The following is a 23534-nucleotide window of genomic DNA, read 5'->3' on the forward strand; positions in this document are numbered from 1 at the left end:
TCAATTTCTTTTAAATCCATTTTCATTTATCTCTCTTTCTCAACACCAACCCTACTAATGCTCTTAGTTCCAAAGCAACAGAAGAGTCATTTATATGCTTGACCAACAATGATAAAGTTCAGTAAGCAGTAAGCCTAAAAGACAGATTATCCCACTTGCAAGGTCACTTTATAGGATACTCCTTCTAGTCATTAATAAAAGATATTCTTTCTGAAAGGAATTTTCTTACAGCACATGTGTCTCTGCATCTTCTATGACCCTCAATAAGGTTACAGGACTATCTGTGAGCTATGTCAGGAATTTACTTCAGCACTTGCACATTGTTAAAGGATCATCATAGGCACTCTTGTCATTCAATCCTTTAACTTTTCTAAACTTCAGTGACCTCATCTTTGTAATGGGAAAATATATCCGGATTGCCTCTCAGATCATTTCATGGACTGGAATCCAAATGACTCTTATTCTATTTTCCCCCTGCAATCTGAGTTACACTTAAGGAGAGACTCTCTTTCCATAATGATAGAGGAAACTGCATGGTACAGTGTCTATGTGGTTGAATAGAAAAACCTGAGGTCAGATCCTGCCACAGGGATTTATTAGTTTCATAATCTTTGAAAAGCAACTTAACTTAAAAAAAAGTTTTTGTATACTCCTATAGAAAACAGGGATAATACTAACATCCTCACTGTGGTTTTGTTGTGAGCATCAAAAGAATTTTGGATGTAAAGTACATCAAAAACCTAAAAGCCTAAAAACATCAAAAACCTAAAAACACTTCTTGTGGGTTACTTATTGTCATTGTTGTGTTATTACTATTGTTATTATTTCAGTTGGTAAAAACATGACATGTCAAATTCAATATCACTCACCTGTGGAAACTTGTAGAGATCAAATAGGGTCCCCATTTGGACAGAGAGAGCTGATGTGCCTCCCCCAATAATAGCCACAGAATTTTCCTTCTTCCTGCAGCTATAGTTAGGTATGAGGAGGCCCTGCCCAGAGAGCCACCTCAGGGAGCTCTCCAATGTTCTCTCATCACTGTGGTAAGTGTTGTAGATATGGAATCCCAGGGAAATGTTGGGCAACAGATTGGGATCCCTGTTAATCTCCTCTATAGCAAACATTATAGCCAGAGCCTGCTGGTAATTTTTGTGTAGCCACCTGAAGGTCCAAGTGCCATAAAAGATTATTAAACCTTCCACAATTAATACTTTTTCAGAAGGGAGATCTCCCTGACTATGTGAGTCAAAACTCACTAAGTACTCCAACAGAAGTTCAGTTGGTTTAATTTGTATTAAATATACCTTCCTCATTTGCCTTGTTCCTAAACTATCTCATCTATATTTCCTGAGGATGAGGATTATTCCATTTAAATTCTCATGTGGCCCTGCCTGCCCAAGTCATTCATTCATTCCATAAATAGATATTGAGCATCCAGTATGTACTAGATCTGGTAGAGGATCTGGATGATCCTTGACCACAGGAGGTCAACAGCATAGTGGGAGAGAGAAGAGATACATCAGCTGGAATACAAAGTGGAAGAAAATGTTAAAGGTGAATGTCACAGAAATTTAAGGAAGCTGAGCAGGAAGAGGTCCATGCTCTTGTAGAAATAAGTGAAGGCTTCAAGTGCGTTATCATTGTTCATGAAAGGTGAGGAGGATTTTGATATATGGATATTTGGAAAAAAGTTCATTCCAAGGGGAGGAAATGTTACAAACAGCTAACAGGTGTGAGAACAGGAGGGAATGCACATTTGGTCCCCAAATATTTTACTTATGTTCTGACTGATGTCTACAATGAATAGATTTCTTTCTTTATTTTGTTCCTTTCCTTTAGGGGGGCAAAGGAAAGAAGAAAACCCAAGTCATTTCAATAATTGTTACTCAGTACTAGGTATCAAGTCAGGAAGTCAATAGCAAAGAACAAACACCTTTATGATTCTTGGCAATATTTTTTAAATATATGCAATAGAGTAAGATTTCTCTAGCAGTTAAGACCTCTCAGACAACCTGAAGAAGGTGAGCATGACAGAATCCCAGAGCATGGCTATCTCACTTAAGATGAGAGCATTCAGAGATTATTCAATTTGGTCTCAAGAAGTCACTTGCTAGTTTTCTAAGAATTTGGAACTCTGTGCCAATGCTTTCCTTCTTTATTCATTTTCCATTGATTTAGAATAAGAGAGGAGAGAAAGAGAGCCCTACCCTCATAAAAGACAAATATTCTCATGACAAATTTCAAAGACTGAATAGAGTTTAAAGGGACATTTGATTTGGAAGAGGATTTTTTTGTTGTTTAATGATTCATCAAGGGAGAGCAGAACCTTTTTTTTTTAAGCCAAATCACAAATTCTGCCTAAATAGAAAGACATGAATGAAGCTCAAGGAATTCAGAGAGCTATAAAGTGATAGAAGGTAAGAGAGATATACAAAATCATTCGGTTATGATAAGGTTCAGAAAAAAGGCAGAATGCTCATCTGCCAAGAATCACCCAATGTATCTCATAATCTGTCTCCCACTACCAGAATACAGTCAACTACTAATCTGTTTCTCCTCAGCTATAAGAAAGTGAAATTGTCCATAAATTGTTGGGTTTAGTCTGAATCCCATTTCAGCAATGGAGACAAAGAGGCTTATATATGAGTTTGCATTGTTACACACAGAACTCCAAGAACGCAAACCAGGATTTCTTTCTTCAAAGGGAATTGATACAAGACAAAGCATGAGACTAAAGCCTGGCCAACAGTACCAATGTCAATTCACTTTGGCAAAGTTCCTGAAAGGAAATCCAGCTCTGTTTCTCTGGTTACACAAAATGGACCTAGAGAAATATAAATGAGTCCCTCACATAACACATGGAAAAAATCAGAATATTCTACACATTAATGAGAAATAGGAATTTCATGAAGACATTTCTAAATTCCAGTCAGTATTTATTAAAGCTGTGTTCTTGGTATACTTCTCTTTCCAAATAAATTCAAATCTGCTGAATCCTCAGTTTCAGGTTCTATCCAAGACAGATCTAGAAACTTTTGTTGGGATTCCCTAGCCTGGACTCCTCTAATAGCATAAACATGTACCTAGTGCCAAAAAGAATGAAAGAAAACGAATAATTCAAATATCCACAAGAGGGAGAATACTTTACAGTGTATTTTTCACCTGTGTGAGAGTTCAGAGAACTATTTCTTCACCAAAGAAAGAGAGGTCTTTTGACTAGAAATGTTTGCACTCATTGTTATCAGATAGACAATTGAAGAGAGGAAAAATTGGAGCTTTCATTCATTTGGATGGGTCAGATTTTTCTCCTTGATCAATTTTAGCACACAGCAATAATTCTGCCCAACAATGGAAAAAGGTCACAATTTTTAAGACTTTTTACTGCTTCAGGGTATCACTCTAATTCTGAAGGATTTGTTTTTTAGAACTTTCATTAGTTCTTATACTTAAATATAAACATGAGGTCCAGACAGGGAAGGCAAGGTAATAAGAGACTGAGCTTGATCAGAACTGAGCTTCCTAAGAATGGACCTTTTCCAAGAGGAAGTAGAGGGGAGAGATTTCATCCTTTAAATTATGAAAGTCAATCTGACAAAGGGGAAACTTACAAGAATGCAAAAAAAAAAAAAGAAACAAGAAGAAAGTAGAACTTCCTTATCTCATGTTGTATGGACTTGCTCTTCTACTCTATCTATAAGGACCACTTTTTAATCATCGTGGCAAAAATAATCTGAGACAGATAGACACTTACTGATAAGGTTTGCAAGCTAGGTTAGGAGGATGTTCAAATAGTTCTGCTCCTGTTACCTTGTTTACTTCAACTGAGAATAAAGATAAAAATATTCCAATCAATAGATCTCCATCTTGGGAAACAATGGGATTAATCTGGTGGAAGCAAGGTTGCTTCTCTGTCCTGTGGCCAGAGCCTAGAAGCTGCAGAAGCAAAGAGATGAGAAAGGCAGAAAGTAGTTTAGAAAAGCTTTTCGGAACATTAGGCAACATCTCCTTGAAAATTATCCAGAGTTCCAAACTTGGGGAAACCAAGAAGCCCCTCAGACTAAAATTAGCAGTCTTAGTCATGGACTGAGGAGAAACTGTCCAGCATCAGAAATGTCTTGTCCTTTTGTAGATGCCCAGGTCCTGTTTTGCCTGTTACACCTGAGGGAACACAATGGGACTTTTAGAGGGAACTCTTTCTCGTGGCATTCTTATTGTTAGGTATCTTTTGGGACCATTCTCCCTACTCCAGCCTCTACAGGGAAACCTAGGTCTGTTAAGAACTCTGGAGACCAGACTGCCTGAGGCATCCGCAGCTGAGTCTCTACATTCAAAGGAAAAACATAAATGCAAAATTATATTTTGGATGCTCCTGTTATGCTTGTTCTCTACAGAGCCCAAGGTACAGAAGTGTCTTTCTAGGAAAATACTTTTTGTATCATGAGCCCAGAAAATGGCCTGTGATGACTAAACCTCATGAAAAATTGCCTGATAGGTGACAATTTTTTAAAAAATCATGGTTAAGGTATGCTTGATAGCCTATAAGACCAATGGCCATGATGTCTCCACAGTTCCTTGAAAGTGGTATTTTGTAAGCCAAGTCTCATACTCAGTACTCAGTATAATCTATTCTGAAGACCTATTATATTGTGCACAAAGTTCATATAGCCCCTCTCATATTTTCCCATCACTCCTCAGATAGGATCAAATACTATCAAAATGTGAAAACTAAAAGTGGCTTTGGAGGCTGCTTAGTCCATTAGGTTTATAATCGAATTTCTCTTTCCAGTGGATAACATCATACACACATGCAGTCTCGTTTTCCCTACCTGTGTAAGGATAGGACGACAGACGCTGGAGATATACATTGTACTTTTTTTTTTTTTTTTTTTTTTGATGTTGAGAGCACAGAATTTAGACCCGTTTAAGGTCATCTGATTTAACACCTTCATTTGACAGATGAGCAAAATGAAGGCCAGAAAAGTCCAATGATTGCATTATACAATATGGAATCGATGAATTTTTTGTCTTTTGAATCTAAAGCTAATAATACAGTTATCCCTTCCAAATTGTGGGGGTTAAGGACATAGTGCCCTTATGATTTGGAAAGTCAATGTAAAATTTTTGTCACTCCCTTCACACCAGAGAAGTCTGAAAATTTTCTTTTTATTTTATGTCATACTTAGAGTACCTTGCTGAAAATTCTGTGTTAAGTATGCATTTATGAGTTTCTAAAATTTTTCTTAACCATCTGCTGGCCATCTTCTGTGTGCTATCTCTGGCTCCGAGTAAGCCCCCCACCCCAAATTCATATTTAATTTCTTATGGTAACCCAGAGCATATCAAAACCGTATGATGTAAAATGGATAATGGTACTCCTACTACTACACTTTATTTTCCCCTACAGAAGAGAACAAGCATAAGTCATTCAATCAGAATGTAAATAGACTCATATCTGCCTTTGCATACCCATTATGATGATTTTACATTCAGGGATCACCAGAGTTATAAGGTACCTCAGAGATTATTACGTACAAGGTATCAGATATATAACTGAGCATTCTAATATTTGGGGTTAAATTCAGTAGAGAAGGTAAAGAAATACATAGCTTGGGATAATCTGAATTCATGGATTGGTAAATGAGCATATTTTAATATGGCCACTGATCAAGGGTATCTCATGTGACCTGGAAAAGGAAGGAGAAGAATAGTGGTATGAATGAACAACTGGATGGATGAATGGATAAATGAATAAAAATGAATCTTATTAATCTCTCTGTTAAATGTTGGTGACACAAATACCAAAGCAAAAACATTCTTTGCTCTAAAGAAGCTTACATTCTAATGGGAGAGATAAGATATATAAAGGAGTAATGGCCATCCAGGTACATTTTGTTTTGGAAAGATAAAGATGAGGTGAGTAGAGAGAGATGGGGACTGGAAAGGAAGTTGGAATTGACCACCGAGCAAAGTGAAACATGGCTGACAGTTACCCTAAACATAGTGGATGACTAAGGCTATGTCTAATGAGGAGACCAGATCTGGAGGATAAGAGTTAAACTGAGAAATGCTTAAGTTATTTGGCAAATTGCTTCTCAGGAGACCCATAAGGGAAGCATATTTCAATGGTCAAGGGCAGTGGAATTTGAGCAATAGAAAAGCTAAAACTTCACTATACTTTCTTCAAGGCAATCCACAGCAGAATACACTTAAATGCATAAAGTAAATAGATTAGTGATGGTATGCCTGTGTACTTGACTCAATTGTTCCAGCCAGTGGCTTTTTTGCTTCATGAATAAGAATGTAACGGGTGATTTACAAAGACAAAAATATTTTTTTACTGCCTAAAGGAGAAAGAGGGATAACAGATGACTTGCTAAGTGGGTAGAGAAGTAGAAAGATAAATAGGAAAAGAGAGATAGATAGGTAGATAGATAGATAGATATAGATGGATAGAAAATGTAATTAATTAGTTCATGGGATGTGGCAGCCTCTGTGCTGGGTGAATTAAATATCAATACTAAAGACTTACTCCAGTAGAGAGTCAGGAAAGTCACAAAGACACATGTCTGATGGCTTGAAACAGGAGTCTCAGCTGAGATCTGGAGTGATAGTATAATGGCACCATGGAAGGCATAGGACATGACATTTGAAAGAAGTTGGCCAAGGGAAGGATGGAGAGGGGAAGCTTAGGTCTGAAAAGCCAGTTCAGGAAGCTGAGTCACTCTCTTTGCTTTCCTACTGGTCTCTGGTCCATCTCTCTCTGGCTGACTCATTTTGCCATCTCTGGCAAGTGGTAGCATGGAGTGCTGGCTGAAATAGAGAACCAGATTTTTGCCTCAAATTGTACAGGCTCATACTCTTTCTTAAATAATAAATGTGTATATATTGAGTAATAAGCCTTCAAGTTTAATTTTTATTTATAAAAATGCTAATGCCTGGGGATACAATATAATCTTTTTCCTCAAGGATCTTTCATTATCATAGAGGAATATAGTGAAAATAGAGATATTAGAATACAGAGAAAGGGAGAACACTGTTGGACTTTGCATAGAGGCCTGCCTGATTCCTGTCCAGATAAGGAAAAAATTTTCTCCTATTGGATCTATGTGGAAGCAGGAAAAGAGTCCACTTCTTTATGGTTTGGTGAAGGTCAGGGTGTTTGGCCAAAGTCAAGATGTACAGCAAATGACAGCCAAGAATAACTTTCCCTGCAAAGTTAAGTCTAATAATGGCCAAGCACAGGAAGGATTCTAACATAGTTAAGCTTGGTAGCTGTGAAGTGGTTTCCATTTTGGGGTTTAGGTCAAGAAGAATAACGTCTTTTTTGACTTCATGCCTATATTGCCCGCATTAGTCCTGCTCACCCCATCACTGATGATATCTGCTGACACTATGGCTCCTAAGAACATGAGTAGTCCTTAACCATCTTGCATCTCACCTATCAGTCCTGAGAGAGGTCCCTTCTTAAGATTGTCCATTACTTCTACCTGAGAACTTTAAAAAGTCAGAAGGGGAAAGGACAAGCTCATCTTCACACCTAACTAGAGGAGGAAAGTTACAAATCAGTGATGTTTTATTCCATTATGAGGAATAGAATAACAATATTTGTTATTTGGAGACTTACAATAACTTCTCCAGAATGTGTTTCTTGGTTCGTGCACATCACCATGTATTCACTAATCATAGAGAATTGAAGAAAGTAATTATTTTCTCAATATGATATCAGGAAATTTTAGAAAAGAATAGTGGATCCTTGTAATGTGTAAATTAGCATAGTGTAAAAACACAAGACAGTCATTTTTAACACTAAACATGATTGGAGAAATTTTCCATTGGAGATTAAATTTGATGGGAATGTAATTAAAAGAAATACTAAGCAACAAATTATCTCATGATGCTAGCAGCCCTTTGGTGCCTTCTGTGAGGTGCAGGGATACTTCTGTCTCAAAGGAGAATTGAAATGGTGATTGTTGTTTGAGCTGATTCAGAACTCTCACATCTGGCTTCCCTAGAATGAAAATTCAGTTTTACATATGGCTGGTTTTATGCAAAGCTGTGCATCATTGCCGCCTTGTACCTGGAATTAATTACTGCAATGAATCAAAATAGCATTTCTTGCTTATTTTAGTTATGTCCCTCTTTTCTCCTTTGAGAACAGTTTTTCTATAATCACGAGAGGGAACACAATCATAGATAGGATAATGCTGAAGCATATAGGAATTACAGATGCAAGTATGTAGGGTTTTAGTCTATCAATTGGAATAGTATTGAATGTGTAATCTCCATGTTACAAATTATGAGGTCCTTAAGAATATATGACATTATAGAACAAATGGAAAATGAGGAAGAAAATATGTATAAATCTATTAAGTGAGATTAAAGAAGCTAATTTGGTAAAGTTAATTTAGTTATCAGTAGAGAAGAAATGACTTATGGCAGTGATGGCCAGCCTTTGAAGGATTGAGTGCCCAAACTGTAACCCTCATACACAGTAATGGGCAGACTTTTTAAAGAGGGGGCCAAAGAAAAGGAAATGCTCATCTGTCAGTCTCTTTCTAAGGCAACTCTTTTGAAGTTTCATTGTATTTATTTGTCAGATTAGAAATAATGTCTCAGGGCCAGATAGCACATTTCAGGGGGCTATGTCTGGCCCATGAGCCTTAGTTTGTCCATCACTGCTCATACCATCTGTGAGCCCTCCACTTTTCCGCAGTCAGGGGAGGGAGGAAGTGCTCCCTTTGGGCTACTGGGCAGAGGGACAGCTGATGTGAGAAATGTACTCAAGCACCCTTGGAGACAGGGAAGGGAGCAGCCCTCTCATGCATGTATGCCATAGGTTTGCCAACATGGGCCTATGGTTTATTACCTTAAAAATATCATTGAATCCCTTGAAGTTGTTAGCTAATTTGGGATGAATTCTTTTGTATGTAAACTGTACTCTGACAGTGCAAAAGAATTAAACAGAATCTGAAATAGGCCTTTTAAAAGTGGTTAATATGAATTAAATATCCAATCAATTTGAGCATTATTATAGTTGTTAAAATTGTTAATTACAATAATCTAAGAAGAAATTAATCTTTGTAACTTAAGAACATTATTTTTTAATTTTAGCACCTCATTGTCTTTAGGAAGAAACAAGAATTTTGAAGTTTTAAATTTTCATAATTTTTAACTTAATTTTTAATTTTGAGAAATTTATATTTTTTATGTATTTGAAGCTGAAATTTTTTCTATAAGTTATTTTAGCATTCACTTATTAGAGTTGTTATCTGAAATGTGCATGAGCATTTTTGATTGTTTTGTTTTATAATAGGATACTGAATTAGAATTTTTACTATTTTTTCTTTTTTTCTTCATTTCCATTAATAATGGTTTGTTTCATCATCAGTTTACAAACCTTGATAAAACAGTGTTGTGTTTATTTAGCTTTTATATTTCTATAACTTAGTCTGTATCTATTTTTCAAATGTTGCTTTCACTATGCAATTATTATGATACAATTAGGCAAATTATTTCCCCCCCTTACAAGTGTGGCTGAGATGTCTATTTGTTATGGGCAGATTTTAATAGAAATGTAATAATAATGGTGTTAAAAGCTATCTAATGAAGTTATTTTCCACTATCATTCTAAGAATCAATATCAAATAATTTTTTTCAAACATCAAAACATTCAATCAGTCAAAAATAGTAAATGCCTCTGGTGACTGATGGTATAATTTATTCTTAGTTATGCACATAAGCAAATACCCAAAATGTACATCAGTTGCTTTTGAGAATTTGGTTAAAGATTTCTCATATTTTCTTTTCCAGCTAAGAAGCTGTTTTGAGATACCCTACTATGTCAGAGAAGAGTACTCTAGAGGGAAAAACACAACTGAAGTCTACCTCAGACCCCCAAGGAATCATAATCTCTGGGAAATGGGGTACCTTTTTCTGTTGTAGCATTTTGCTGAAGCATAGAGCCTGGCTTCTGGCAAATTGTCAAAGTGCCTTTGTTTATGGGGAAACCTATCAACCCCCCCAAATGCTAATTAGGTGTCCATGTATTGGCCCCTTGTTTCCAATGGTAAATGAGTAGTGGCAAGAGATCTAGAAAAAGCAACACACACACTTACTGAGAGGGCCCATATGGAGGATTCATAAAGGAGCCATGGGCAAGTTTTGTAGCATGAGAATCCATGAAAGGGTTGCAATTTTTAGTCTTGAAAGAATTGTGTTCATCCAGGTGATCTAGATAAAAGCCATCCCCAAACCCACCATCCTTCACACAGGAACACACAACCAGGTACCATCTTTAGAGAAGTTATGGAGAAGGAAAAGACTGGAGCCACAGATTGAAAAATCACAAAGAGGCTGAAATTATTGCTCCTGCAAGCCATAGTCATATCCGGGATTTCACTGACCCATCAGAATATCACTAAAGAGTCAAACATGACTGATAAGTGACTGAACCTCATTTCCTTAAGTGGAATCTCTTCATCATTTTACTATTATCAAAAACTATTATTACTTTAAAGGAAGTATCTTAACCTATTGTTTCTTTAAACAGAATATTTTTCTCTAGCAGTGTGAAAATAAACCTTACCTTAACTTCAAAGAAACTGAAAAGAATAGGGTCCTCCCAACTCAGAGGACCATCTTCCATGAAAAAGTACCAAAAAGGAAACTCATAGAATTCTCAAGAGTTTTCTAAAAGGCCTATAAGTCAGATTCCTGACTTGACTTGCTTTGGTTTGCTAAATATCTTTGAGCCTGAAAACTGAAATAATTGAAGAAACAAAGAAACAAAGATTCAAGCTTCTAAGCATAATGATTTATTAAATAGTACATTTCAATTGAATAGGAAATTAGGACCAATCCTCTTCATCATGGCAATATATAGGAGACACATTTTTTTAAGTATTGAAAGTGTAAGAGGGGAATTTAGATAGTTATTTAAGGTATGGTCACCAGGATTCAATTGGATTAGCTTGATTTCATATTTAAAAATAGACCCAAGTCAGGATGCCTTTTATAGAAGTTTATTTACAATTAGGAAAGTTGAAGTTATGGAATTACAGAGAGAGAAACTCTGGCCTGTATCAGAGTTTCTGTCCGGATGAGGATTTAGAGGTTAATTAAACAAGGCTGCTCACTGCACAGCCTTTGACAATTAGAGAGGCAAAGAAGCCTCCTTGAGGTTAGAGCCTCCAGAAATGCCAAGGGAGGTGAAAGGAAGTCAGCCTAACTTAGCCACATGACAATTCAGAGGGAAGCCTTCTGAGGCCTCAGCAGAGATCCTTCAGCACCAAGTTCAAAACGAGAACTGCCTCAACAGGAAGTTACCATCATATTTGAAGGACAGCAGCTTTCGTCACTTCTTGCATCCACCTCTAATTTCAAGCAGACAAATGGCAGCCTCAACACTGTTTTGGACTGCCAAAGGGCAGTCCCTTGTTCTTGATTTGCTACTTATTGTCACGTGTGGGTAACTAATCTTCCCTCCCCACTCAGGCAGGTGGGATGACATTATCTCTGATAGCTAGAGTCTAACTATGAATGAAGATGAGCTAATTCCATTTACACAAAAGAAAATAATTAACAGAATGTAAATCATAGTTAGTCAGCTAAATAATCTGATTGGAGCATTCCAAATATACAGGAAACCAGTGCACAGGTGCAATTCCTTTAAGTAAGAAAAAGTGGTGTTCCACTTACCACAAGTATCGGTTTCTGACCAATGAAACATGAAAATAGAAACTGATTGACAAGACAGGGACAATTTTCAGATAAAATAGATGAGTCTTTGAGATAAATAAGTGTGAGAAATGTCCTAGCACAAGTCTTCAGATTAAACTGGTTTTCTGGTCAACATAACTTAGATCTTCAGATAAGAGTCTTTAAGCATTATTAGAGATGATCCAGCTTCAAGCCACAAACATCTAGGTTCAAACAATGTAATAAAGATTTCTCACAAGTCCCATGATAGAATATGGTTTTCTTTCAAGATAGAAACTGGATCATATCTATAATTGCATAGGAAGGGAAGTGATTTAGATCCAGAATGAAGACACAAAATGGAGTAAGTGCAGTTCATTCCATTCTGAAAATTCCCTCAGGACATTGAATGAAAGCAGATGATCCATAATGAAGGTAGTTTGAGACTAGGTACATAGAATAAGTCATGCCTTGTTGAGCTAAAGGTAACAAATAAAAGTAACAGATGGTCAGTGATTTAATTTATGATTGAGTCTAGTGATTAAGGATTCCTTCATAGGAATTGATGATTGATAAGGTACACAGGAGTTTTTATTTATAACTCTTTGTCTCCCTCTCTTACAATGTTTGCAGGATGGCATTGACAACATCTAACATTATGAAAATCCAGAGTTCCAAGATTTTACCCACTTCATTATTAGAAGTATCTATCAAAATTAGTAGCAACCTCATTGAAAGAGCACTGGTCAGTTGCACCATGGTAATCCAGCCTGTCTATGAGAGTGGAATTTTACAAAGTAGTCAAAGAGACTATCACACAGACATTAATTGCAGTTCAAACATCACCAAAAACAAAAAAAAATGCCTATTCCAGATTAATGTAATTATAGGATATTCTTTCAGCCTATCATTCCAAGAACTGGAAGATTAAGACTGGGCTCAAGGAAAAATCTTGCCTTTGGAAACCTGTTTATTTTTTAACTGTTCCGGGGTATTTCTCTCTGGCTTCAAGAGTATGATATAACATTTAGGAACGAAAATGCAGCCCAGTATCCCAGCACTAGAGGCCAAGATGGAGAAGATCTCCACAGCCACCATGGCCTTCCCTTTGGAGCTCTGATAAGTGGGCAGAAAAGAGGCCCAGACACTGCAAAACACCAGCATGCTGAAAGTGATGTATTTGGCTTCATTGAAGGTATCAGGTAGGTTCCTGGCTAGGAACGCTACAGTAAAAGTTCCCAGAGCCAGGAGGGCCACATAGCCCAGGACACTGTAAAAGGCAAAAACTGAGCCCTCGTTACATCTAATGATTATGTGGCCATATTCAGAGTGTGTGTCTGCCTCTGGAAAGGGGGGATAGGTTCCAAGCCAGATGCCACAGAAAATCACTTGAATTCCTGAGCAGATGAGAATAACATTGATAGAAACTCTGGGTTGTATGAACATGCGCATCCTGCTTCCTGGTTTTATACTTCTGAAAGCCACAACCACTATGATGGTTTTGGCCAAAATGGAGGAAACAGCTACTGTGAACACAACTGCAAATATTGTTTGTTGGAGGAGACAGGTGAAAGTTGTAGGATGGCCAATGAAGAGCAAAGAACAGAGGAAACAGAAGGTAAGAGAGACAAGGAGAGTATAGCTGAGAGTCCTGTTATTGGCTTTGACTATGGGAGTGTCTTGGAATTTCACAAAGACCCACAGAACCAGGGCAGTCAGTAAAGAGAAAAAAACAGCTAGTAGAGCCAAAGTCATCCCCAAAGTATCTTTCACATTCAGGAAGGTTATAATCTTAGGGAGGCAGTGATCTCTCTCCTTATTTGGATATTCAATATCTGGGCACTTCATACAATGCTCTGCATCTGTAGGAGACAAATAAAGACTCAGTGTTTAGATTTAAAGAATTATATCTATGCTCATATTTAGGAAATAGGCAAGAGAGCAGCAACAATATCTTCTTTCCCAACAAAAAAAAACAAACAACAACAAAACCTCTTCCCTTTTTGCTGAGAGACAATGTCACTGATAAATAAAAGTACAACCAGGGCTAGGCCCACTCTGATCATGCCCTTCATTCATAGTTAGGTTTAGGTTACATTGATTCCCTAAATTCCCTTTCCTTAGCTAATGATATCTGTTACTTTTAATTTATTCTCTTAGTGCAGTAAAGCTAATATTTGCAGATCCATTATCAAATATAAAGCTTGCTACTATTTCCATTGCATTGTGCAACAGCAACTCTAGCTATAGATTGCCTGAATTAATCTTTCCACTTTCTTCCCAGTTTTCAGTATAACCACTCCCACATTTAATTTTTATGAAATATACCCCTTTTTGTAGGTGCCTGTACTCTCTATGTTCATGTTATCTCTTTCTTTTGAATGGAAATTCCTTTAATGCAGGAACTATTTCTTTTTAGTCATTATATTCTTACCATTTGTCAACAAGAGAGTCATATAATATATGGATATTGGTTGATTGATTTGTGGAATAACAGGCAACTCCATGATATATACATCAGAGAATTCTATAACCCTTTAACATCAATGTTTTATCAGATAGCTTAAAGGCAAATTCTCATTCTGTCATAGAGTAAATTTTTTTCACATGCTTTTGGAATAGTGGATTGATGATATTTTCAATCTCTCATTCAGGTTCAATAGATTTTCTAAAATTTTATCCCCTAAATGAGAAAATTTATCTAGACCTATTCTTGTCATTAACAAGTTATCTCTTCCCTAGTATAATGGGGAAATTATAGGATAGGTATAAGGCTTCAGATAAGACAGAACAGATGACAACTTGGATATAGGGGAATAACTGGGTGCCAGACAAACTGGGGACACTCCCACAACTCACAAAGGGAAGGACTGACAGGCAAACACAGGAGAACCAAATAGGGATGTGAGGTTTGGGGAATGGTAGGTTGTCAGTTAAGCTGACAACCTATGAGCCAGGGAAAGACAGTGATGTAAGTAACTTCAAGTTGTGGGATCTTTATGGCTTAGAGGAATCAGGAAGTACAAATAAAACTGTATTTTATTGATAGTAAATAAAGGAAATGGAAGAGAAGGGTTTACTACACTAGAAATAACCCAAATGTCTTAACTAAACTAAGGTAAGCTCTAACTAAATTAAGAAAGGTCTAGAGAGGTGGAATTCTCACTACACTTGTCCAACTTGTCCACGGTGCTCCAAGATGTCACAGGAAACAGGATCAAGTTATATACACAGCCAGTTAATCCACAAAAAACTCTAGGGAGTAAGGTAAATAAATCTGCTGTCCACCAAGAGATATCCAAGACCTTCTTCTACTTAGGCCAAAATAGTTGATTGAAGGTATCTTCTCAGTGAAATCCCACTCTCTTAGCTCCTTGAATATTTGGCAAAGCTGGAACAAACAGTCAAAACCTACTTCCTTCAGCTTGGCCAAAACCACTTTCCTCTTTCAAAACCCTGGCTTCATTCCATTATGGAATGTCCATGAAGTCCAAGATTTCTTCAAGCTGTCATCTATTCTGTCTTATCTTAAGCCTTATACCTATCCTACAATTTCCCCATTACAACTAGACATCTATTTTCCTCCTCTTTGCTTCTCCTTCCTTTTTCTGTTGTCTTTCACCACTTGAAACTTTCAAATCCCAAAACTCCCTCTATGACATCAGAGATGAGAATTGAAATGGACTCATCTGTTGGTGATATCATAAATCCATATAGAAGTTCTGAAATTAACTACATGTTATAAGTAACACAAATAGTTCATAGACACAGGTGTTAGGAATGCCTGAGTTCAAATCCTTCTTCAAACACTAGTTAGCTCTATTACCCTATGCAAGTCACTTCACCTTTGTCTGACTCAGTTTCCAAGTCAGCAAAAAGAAAGTGATAATAGCACCTACATCAAGAATTGTGAGGTTCAAATGAGAAAGTCAGATATATTCCCATATCAAGGCAATAGAACACATTAGCATAAGGTGTAAACTGGGTTCATATTGTAGGAACTTCTCATAGAATCAACCTTTTCTCTACTTTCTCCTTTTACCTACTATCTTGGCTTCAAAACAATCTAAATCAAGGCTCAAATGAAATGTTCCTGTCTGAGTCCTGGGTACACCCAGGCTTCTCCCAAGATCTGATGATACTTTCAGTCCAAAAGTACTGTGATTTGGGTGTGTATTTATGCATATGAATGCCCCATTGCTTAATCTTCTGAATTTATTCATTTTATGATGTCACTGTAATTGGTAGAAAACTGATTGCAAATCAGGAAGACCTTGATTCAAGTTTTGCCTCTGATACATATGCTCTTGTAATCCTGTAGAAGTTACTTACTCATTCAATGTTCAGGATACACCAAAACAGTAAGATTCATATAAGTTGTGGACCTGCATTAGTAGAAGAAGTTCCTAATCTACTATTTGTTTTTAGCAGTAAAATAACAGACCCACTAGCCCCTACCCCTGTCATCACTTTCTTTTATGTTTAAAATTCCAAACATTGCTTTGAACATTCTGTAGAAAAACTGATTCTTCTGTGCTCTTCAATGGATCATTATTAACATGAGTTGGAGGGAAAGAATATTGGATTGGAGACAAACAGGAAGATACAGAAGGACAAAAATAGAGAGGGACACAAAACATGGTAGATGCAGAGATAGATACATACAGCAAGGGATAGGAGAAGGAATGAATACTCTGATGCGGATAGCTGAAATCCACTAAATCTTCCAGGTGACATCACTTCTTTTAGATCAGAAAGAGGGCAGGGAAGATGAAACTGCTCCCCTCCCCTTTCCTCATTACTGTAGCTAACAGGTATCTCATGACAGATTTTAAGTTTCTTAAAGCTAACTCCCAAATTCCATATAATTTGGTCTCATCCAGCACAAATCAACTCTTCTGGGTAATCATGGACTCTCACAGCACAGTCCCCAGTATTATTATAATGAAGAGAACATAACATCCCATTTGGAACAAGTTCAGTAGGTTCCCTGTATTTATTCTGAAAACAATTTGTTCTAATAGCCTTTGCAGATAGATATTGTAATGCAGGGCTGCAGCAAAAGCTCTTGCTTTTGCAAACCAACTGTAGCAGCTCTGACAGTTGGAAAGGGATAAAATGTTGACCCTGGGCTCATGGGAAAACCATTAGAGCCTGAGACTATAAGTATCCCTGAAGTGCAAACTGAAGGGCCTTTTGCTTCTGGGGCATTTGGACTTTGCCTGATTTCCTTAACCTATCCCTTGACATCCTGCTATTTCCCTAGATTTCCCCACTGGGCCCTGGGAAGAGGGTATTTTGGTGGGTGGAGATCTTGGGAATTAGCTTCTGTAGGTAGGCAGGACAACCTAAATCAAGCCCTCCCCTTATCTAGTGATCTGATAAACCTTATCACCTCAGGGCAGTGAAATTATCCCTGACTGAGGGAGCAAGCCTCCCTCAGTCTGATTCCCTCTTCTGTGACCCTTCCCCCAGCACCAGCTTCCCTTAGCAGTTACCAAACCCTATCGCTTTTTACCTCAGCTTACCCTTGGCAATAATAAATCCCTTTGATTTTATACAAAGAGCTTCTGGAGAATCATTGTACCCACTAGTAGGACAAAGGCTGAAGAAGGGAAGGAGTAACTTTCTTTATTTCTTGAGGGCAAACCCAGGCATCCATCTTGGGCAGGAAGTGGCCAGCAGCCATTTCCTGTAAGTAGTTTTCACCAGCAGGGAGGAGCCCCTTGACTCCTCCCTCAAGAGAGATTAGAAATAACAGGAGAAGGCTGAAGAAACCCTTTAGCCATCTCCATATCACTTCTGGCTGACTTAATTCTGCTTATATTGTAGAGATAGCCTCTCTGCCTGAAGGACCCAGCTTATTCCTGTCAGTACCCTCAAGAACCTAGCCCCTATATAGCCTCATTGATCAGCCCTATCATATCTCCTATTCTTTTCCATTACATATCTGGAGAGCCAACCAGGATGTCAAGGGAAAGGTTAAGGAAATGAGGCAAAGTACAAAATGCCCCAGAAGCAAAAGGCCCTTCAGTTTGTACTTCAGGGATATTTATAGTCTCAGGCTCTAATGGTTTTCCCATGAGCCCAAGGTCAACATTCTATCCCTTTCCAACTGTCTAGAGCTTGCAAAAGCAAGAGCTTTTGCTGTAACCCTGCATTACAATCTGCTCATTTGTCTCACTTTTCACCCACTTAAATCGCTTAAACTTAGCACTACTCTATCCTCTCTGACACCTAGGCTACCTCACCTCATTACAATCTTTATCTCTGATATTCAGCCTGACTAGAATTCTTTTTCTGAGAATTTTTTTCCAATTTTTTTATAATTTTTAGCTATTTTTTTCCAAGAGAAGACTAAAGAATTTGAATTCATCAATGAAATGACAGCAAATGCTTTTTTCTATAGTTTTCTATTTTCATTCTGTTGTGAGATTAAAGGCACCATGTTTTGAGCACTTATTTCAGGATATTCATCTGTTACTCAGAAAATGATGTTTCTAGGAGTTGGAGATGACTACAAGAATAAACTATTCGGTTCCTTTCTATGTCAATGGCCATGAGAAGGGAGTTCCTTGCAGAAACTCACTCATCTGACTAGATATCTCCCCTTCTGGGCATGGGAAGCAGTCAAAGCAGCAGGCAGCCTCTCCCTCCAAAGGGGTCTTCCTGAATCCAGGAACACAACTTTCACTGCAAACTCCACAGGGAACCTAAGACAGTAACAGGAGAGGGGAATACACATCTTAACTGAGAACACCAGAGGTTTTGGATAGCAAAAGGAAGCTTATTTTCTAGGCAACCACTGTTTTACAGCCACTTCCATGAACAGTGAAGTGACAGTGCAGATAGAAGGTTGAGCTTGGAGTCAGAGAGATCTGAATTCACATCCAGCATATCATTCACTGTCTGGTCCTGGAAAAGTCATTTTACCTTTGTCTGCCTCAGTTTACTAAAATTTCAAGTAAAATTGATATAAATGTTCTTTGGAACTTTTTTATCAAAGAGGTTTTGCCTCTGTGATCTTTTGATACAACCATGTCTGTCTTGAGTTACACCATCTACAATATTGTCTATGCTATGCCTTGGGCTCTCCATGAAATATTCAGGAGAAAAATAGAGGGGAAAAAAATCAAAGATGAATGAAGAATATACAGTATACCTTTCCTGACAATTATGAAAGACTAATGAAACATACACAGCTTAATTTCTAATGGGAGGAGAGAATCATGTATCACCCCTGAACTTCATCATTAGAGGACCTAGTGGGAGACTAATTAGACAATACTTGGTAGTGGTAGTATTATGCCTTCATGATCTTAAAGGAAAAATGGAAAGATGAGAAGAGGAATGTCCTAGGTGGGGAAAAGAATGGAATGTTAGAAGAAAGTATCTCATAATCAAGGTATACTAAAAAGAGATCTGCACAAACGAGGAATGGGTTGGGTAAAGGCTGATAAGAGGGAGAATGAGGAGTTAGAGAGAAGGTGGGTCAAAAGAGGGATAAAGTCTATGGTAAATAAAATGTAAATAAGAATGTACAATTTACTCTTTTTGAAACGGAAAAGAATGGGAATCTGAGATATTGTACATAATTTGAAGAATGATTTAACAAGTTATGATATATCTACATGTGCACATATATAAACAGGCATATATACACATATTATACATGCTCATATGATGTGTGTCTGTGTACATATGTTGGTGTGTATATATAATGAAATGTATGTTATTGTAAAGTAAGAAATGATGAAAGGTATTGTTTCAGAGACAATGGAAACTTGTATGAAGTATGACAAGGGAAGTGAACGGAATTAGATGAACTAATTCTGCAAGAATAATGATATGGTAAAAACTAAAGATTGTGGGAATTAAATATCTGGGGAACCTTCAACCCAGTATAGTGCTAGAAGACTCACCCCGAGGATGAACAGAGGAGTCACAGAGTCATATGTCTGCTAGCATGTCAGCACAGCACTGACATGGAAGCCAGGAGGCCAGGAGATATAATGTATGGAGGTCTGGGGACAATAGAAGGATACAGAGAAGGGACTTAGACAAGGCTTAAAAACCCAGTGCAGGAAGCTCCAGGCTTGGGGGTGGGTGAGCTCTCCTCTCTTGCTCTCTCACTCTATTTCCCATTCTCCCTGGCATATCTATATAACAATCTCTGGCAAGTGCCAGCTTGCCAGGCTGGAATCTGGGACCTGATCTTACTATAAGTTAGAAAGGTTGAAAATCTTATTTCTCTCTTTCTTTCTCTTTGCTAATAACCTCTTATAAATTTAATATAGTCTCCAAGATTAATTTTTATTCATAACAATCTGGCAAATCATGAACATGGTGATGTTTCTCCTCTACGGCTTTTTTCCAATTCTCTCCCACTCCCTCTTTTTACCTTCCTCTTCCTCTCAGTTTGTCATAAAGGTAGTTTACTAGAAAATATAAAATTTTTTTGAGTTCCAGTTCCTTGAGATGTGACAAAAGCCATGCTGTGGATCAACTCAATGAGACCTCATCTTTGTGTTCTTTTAAATTAGATTGTTAGGCTCTGGGGGTAGGAGGTGGAAAGCTTTTAGCTCAGTCACAGAGTGAGACATTAGTATGATTTGAGTGGAGAGGTGATGATGTTACTTTTTATTTCCATTTTCACTTTAAAATTATCCAGTATTTAGAGTGATTCATGAAGATCAAATGGTAACTTGAGAAGGAAATTTACAGTAGATTTTTAAGATGGAACCTCTTTAAGAACAAGTTTAAAGTTAAATTTTAAAGTGTGAACTCTTGAGGGTGTGTCCTACAGTAAGATTGGAAAACCTGATTATTTTTTTCTCCCCCCCCCCTTTTCTGCATGGGAATTTTAAAGTTTAGACAGTAGAAATTCTTTGAGAGTAATTTCAGGATAAGAAAGTTGCCATCTTCCCAGAATCCAGACAACGAACCTTTTTGGAGAAGGCACCATGAAGATGCCTGAAGAACCTACACTGCATCATGAAGATCCAAAATGAACTTTGGGGTGCAATTGGTTGAACTATGGGGAGTTGAATGCATTTGTTTTGAATTTATGCCAAAGGGGATTGCCCCCTAATTAGCTTTTTGTCAATGAGCCTAGCAAAACATTGGTTTTGCTTTTTCTATCTCTTCTACCTACCTCTTATCTCTAACTATTGTAGTTAGAATTTTAGGGGTACAAGATGATTACATCAATTGATCAATTGGGGAGACCAGTCTCCCAAATGACCGGGGAGGGGGATGTAATAATTAGATTCAGTCTACACTGCTCATCTTTAGATTTAATGATCAAAGGTGAGAACATCTCCAGTTTTGAGATCCATAACCCATGTGTGCTAGAGTGGGTGACAAATCAGAATTGACTGACTGTCCCCTAGGTAGTCCTAAGAGAAGCATCTGTTGAGATGGACATGCAAACTAGGAGGGAGGCAGAGGAAGTGATGCATAAGTGACCCCTTTAAAAAGAGAGAGTTGAGTGAGTCAGGAAGTCTTCTGGAGAAGGAGGTCTTCTGGTGGAGAAGCTCTTCTGATTCATAGGGGAGTGTTGACTGGGACTCTGAGAACTTGGTGAAACTGCTCTTAATATCTTCTTTGGAATTCCACTTTGTGAGTTTAATGACTGAATCTTCCTGAACTTCTCTTAAGGGAATTCCCTTTAATAGAGACTCTTTGACTGAAACTTTTGCTTCATTCATCTCTGGTTCCCTCCCCTCTCCTCTGGCCCTCTGACTCTTGGCTTGAGTTAATTAGATCTACCTGGATTAATTAGCAGATCAAAGTAATTTACCTACTGTGTTAGATTCTTATTTCCTTATTTCTTCTTCCTTTTCTCAGTTGTAAATAAATTTCCATAAAGGTCAATTTTGACTTAAGGTTATTCCTTAATTGGGGAATTTTCCAATCTTTAATATATTTGACCAAAACCCCTTTTCCCCCCTTCCATGTATCTGTGTGTTTATACATGTGTGAACAGACAGACTGAAATACACATACATACATAAAAACTATGATGATCCAGGTACCACAATGGACAATGCACTGGACCTGGAATCAGGAAAATTCACATTCACATTCTAGCTATGTGACCCTGGGCAAATCAATTAACTCCTATTTCCTTAGTTCCTTCTCTATAAAATAGGGACACAGTTAAAGAGGAAAAAGCAAATAACTATTGTATGTTTTCCAAGAAAACCCTATGGAATTCATGAAGGTAGATTTAGCATTTGGTATGACTGAATGACTGACCAACAATAACAACAAATAACACATAGGATTCTCAGTGCCTTGTATCCTTACATAAACCATTCGATTTCCCTGAGCATAAGTTTCCTCCTGAAAATGGAGGGCAGTGCACTAAATGACCTTTGAGATCCCTTCATTCCCAAGATCTATCATAATTTTTAAGTAGTCATTTATGGAAAGCCAATTGGAGAAATAGGGTCATGTATAGGGCCTTTTATCTGGATTCCCATCATGATCAATATGGCTGAGGCAGCTTTGTGATTGATCCTGGTAACCTAAGCCCTGAAAAGTGGGGCTACCAGCTGGTTGGCTAAATCCAAAACAATTGACCCCTCCTGGAGGCTCATTTTATAATTGGAACTCAATGAGAGAAATAGAGTCTCTAAGAGATATTTTATCTGGATTCCTTTATAAGATCAACAGCAGGTAATACTGGATATGTGATCTTTCTGCACTGCATGTCAGGACTCACACAGAATGGGCTATCTAAGATAAAAATCTGAAACTCCTCTCTTTGATTCCTTTTATGATCCACACCTTTTCTTATTGGAAAGCATTATAATCTAATTTTCTAGGAAAGCTTTATGTTTTTAGTAAACCAGTAGTCAAGGAGTTAACAGTTTCTCTCCAAGACAGAAAGGCAGAAATTAATTTGCCAGTCTTCTTCTAGACAGACAAGGTCAACGTTAGACTGTTAAAACAGTTTGCTAGGTGCTTTCCAACACATAATGTTAAAAAACCTATTCATAAAATTATCTCTAGAAATATAGAAACTTTTCCCAGAAATAATTGGTAGATAACAATGAGGTTCCCCACCTTGAATCTTGTTCTATTCCAGGCTTAATCTGTATGCGGTAACTTTTACCTTGAGTAACTGTATAAACTATAACTTTATTGTGCTTTGTAAAACCATATACGAATCATGATGTAATTCTGTAACTTCGGCTTAACTGCAACTGTAAAACTCCATTAGGCTTCATGAGAAATTATTCTTTTGGAAATAATATAAATAAAGAAGGCTCAGAGATGGTTCTTTGGAGCAGCCATGAGCTAATGGATAGCTGCTGCTTCCAAGTCTCTTGTGTCCTTAACAATCCGACACCACCTTAGGCCACTCGAAATCACTGGTATATAGAGCTGGACCTCTATAGTCATTAGACCTCTGCTATACATAAATAACAAGCAATGTAGAAAAAACCAAATAGGGCAAGAATTATTTCTGTGGTTAGAAGTATAAAATTAACATTTCAAATGTCTCTGACCTTTGAATCCAAGGAACTGCTCCACACTATGGCATCCTCACAAATTGTGAAATCTTGACCAAGTAGAGTCTTGGGGACAAACTGGCCCACTTTCACCAGAGCTTCAGTCTCATTTGGAAACAACACATAGTTCATAATGGTATATTGGGCTTCAGAACTTCTTTTCTCATCCACAAATACCTGGTCCCCAGCACTGTTCTGAAATTGGGTGTTCTTCAGGGAGGAGTGCAGCTGAAAGGGAAGAGAAATCCTCATCACCAGGTGGTTTCTAGGGGAAGAGCTGCCCTTGACATACAACCTATGAGTTATATGAGAGAT

The 23534-nt window shown here is 37.6% G+C and overlaps 1 protein-coding gene across 1 annotated transcript in view; it reads right to left on the reverse strand.

Annotated features, from left to right (window-relative positions):
* Nucleotides 1-12636: 12636 nt before the first annotated feature.
* The window catches only part of LOC123230488 (vomeronasal type-2 receptor 26-like), an 817179-nt gene continuing 806281 nt past the window's right edge, over nucleotides 12637-23534 (reverse strand). The window contains exons 5-6 of the mRNA XM_044656633.1: nucleotides 18287-18410; nucleotides 12637-13559 (exon numbers count right to left, since the gene is read on the reverse strand). Coding sequence (XP_044512568.1) covers nucleotides 12637-13559; nucleotides 18287-18410 — 1047 coding nt within the window. The remainder of the gene's footprint in view (nucleotides 13560-18286; nucleotides 18411-23534) is intronic.

This window comes from Gracilinanus agilis, chromosome 1 (assembly GCF_016433145.1).
Source record: "Gracilinanus agilis isolate LMUSP501 chromosome 1, AgileGrace, whole genome shotgun sequence".
In the NCBI taxonomy this organism is placed as follows: domain Eukaryota; kingdom Metazoa; phylum Chordata; class Mammalia; order Didelphimorphia; family Didelphidae; genus Gracilinanus; species Gracilinanus agilis.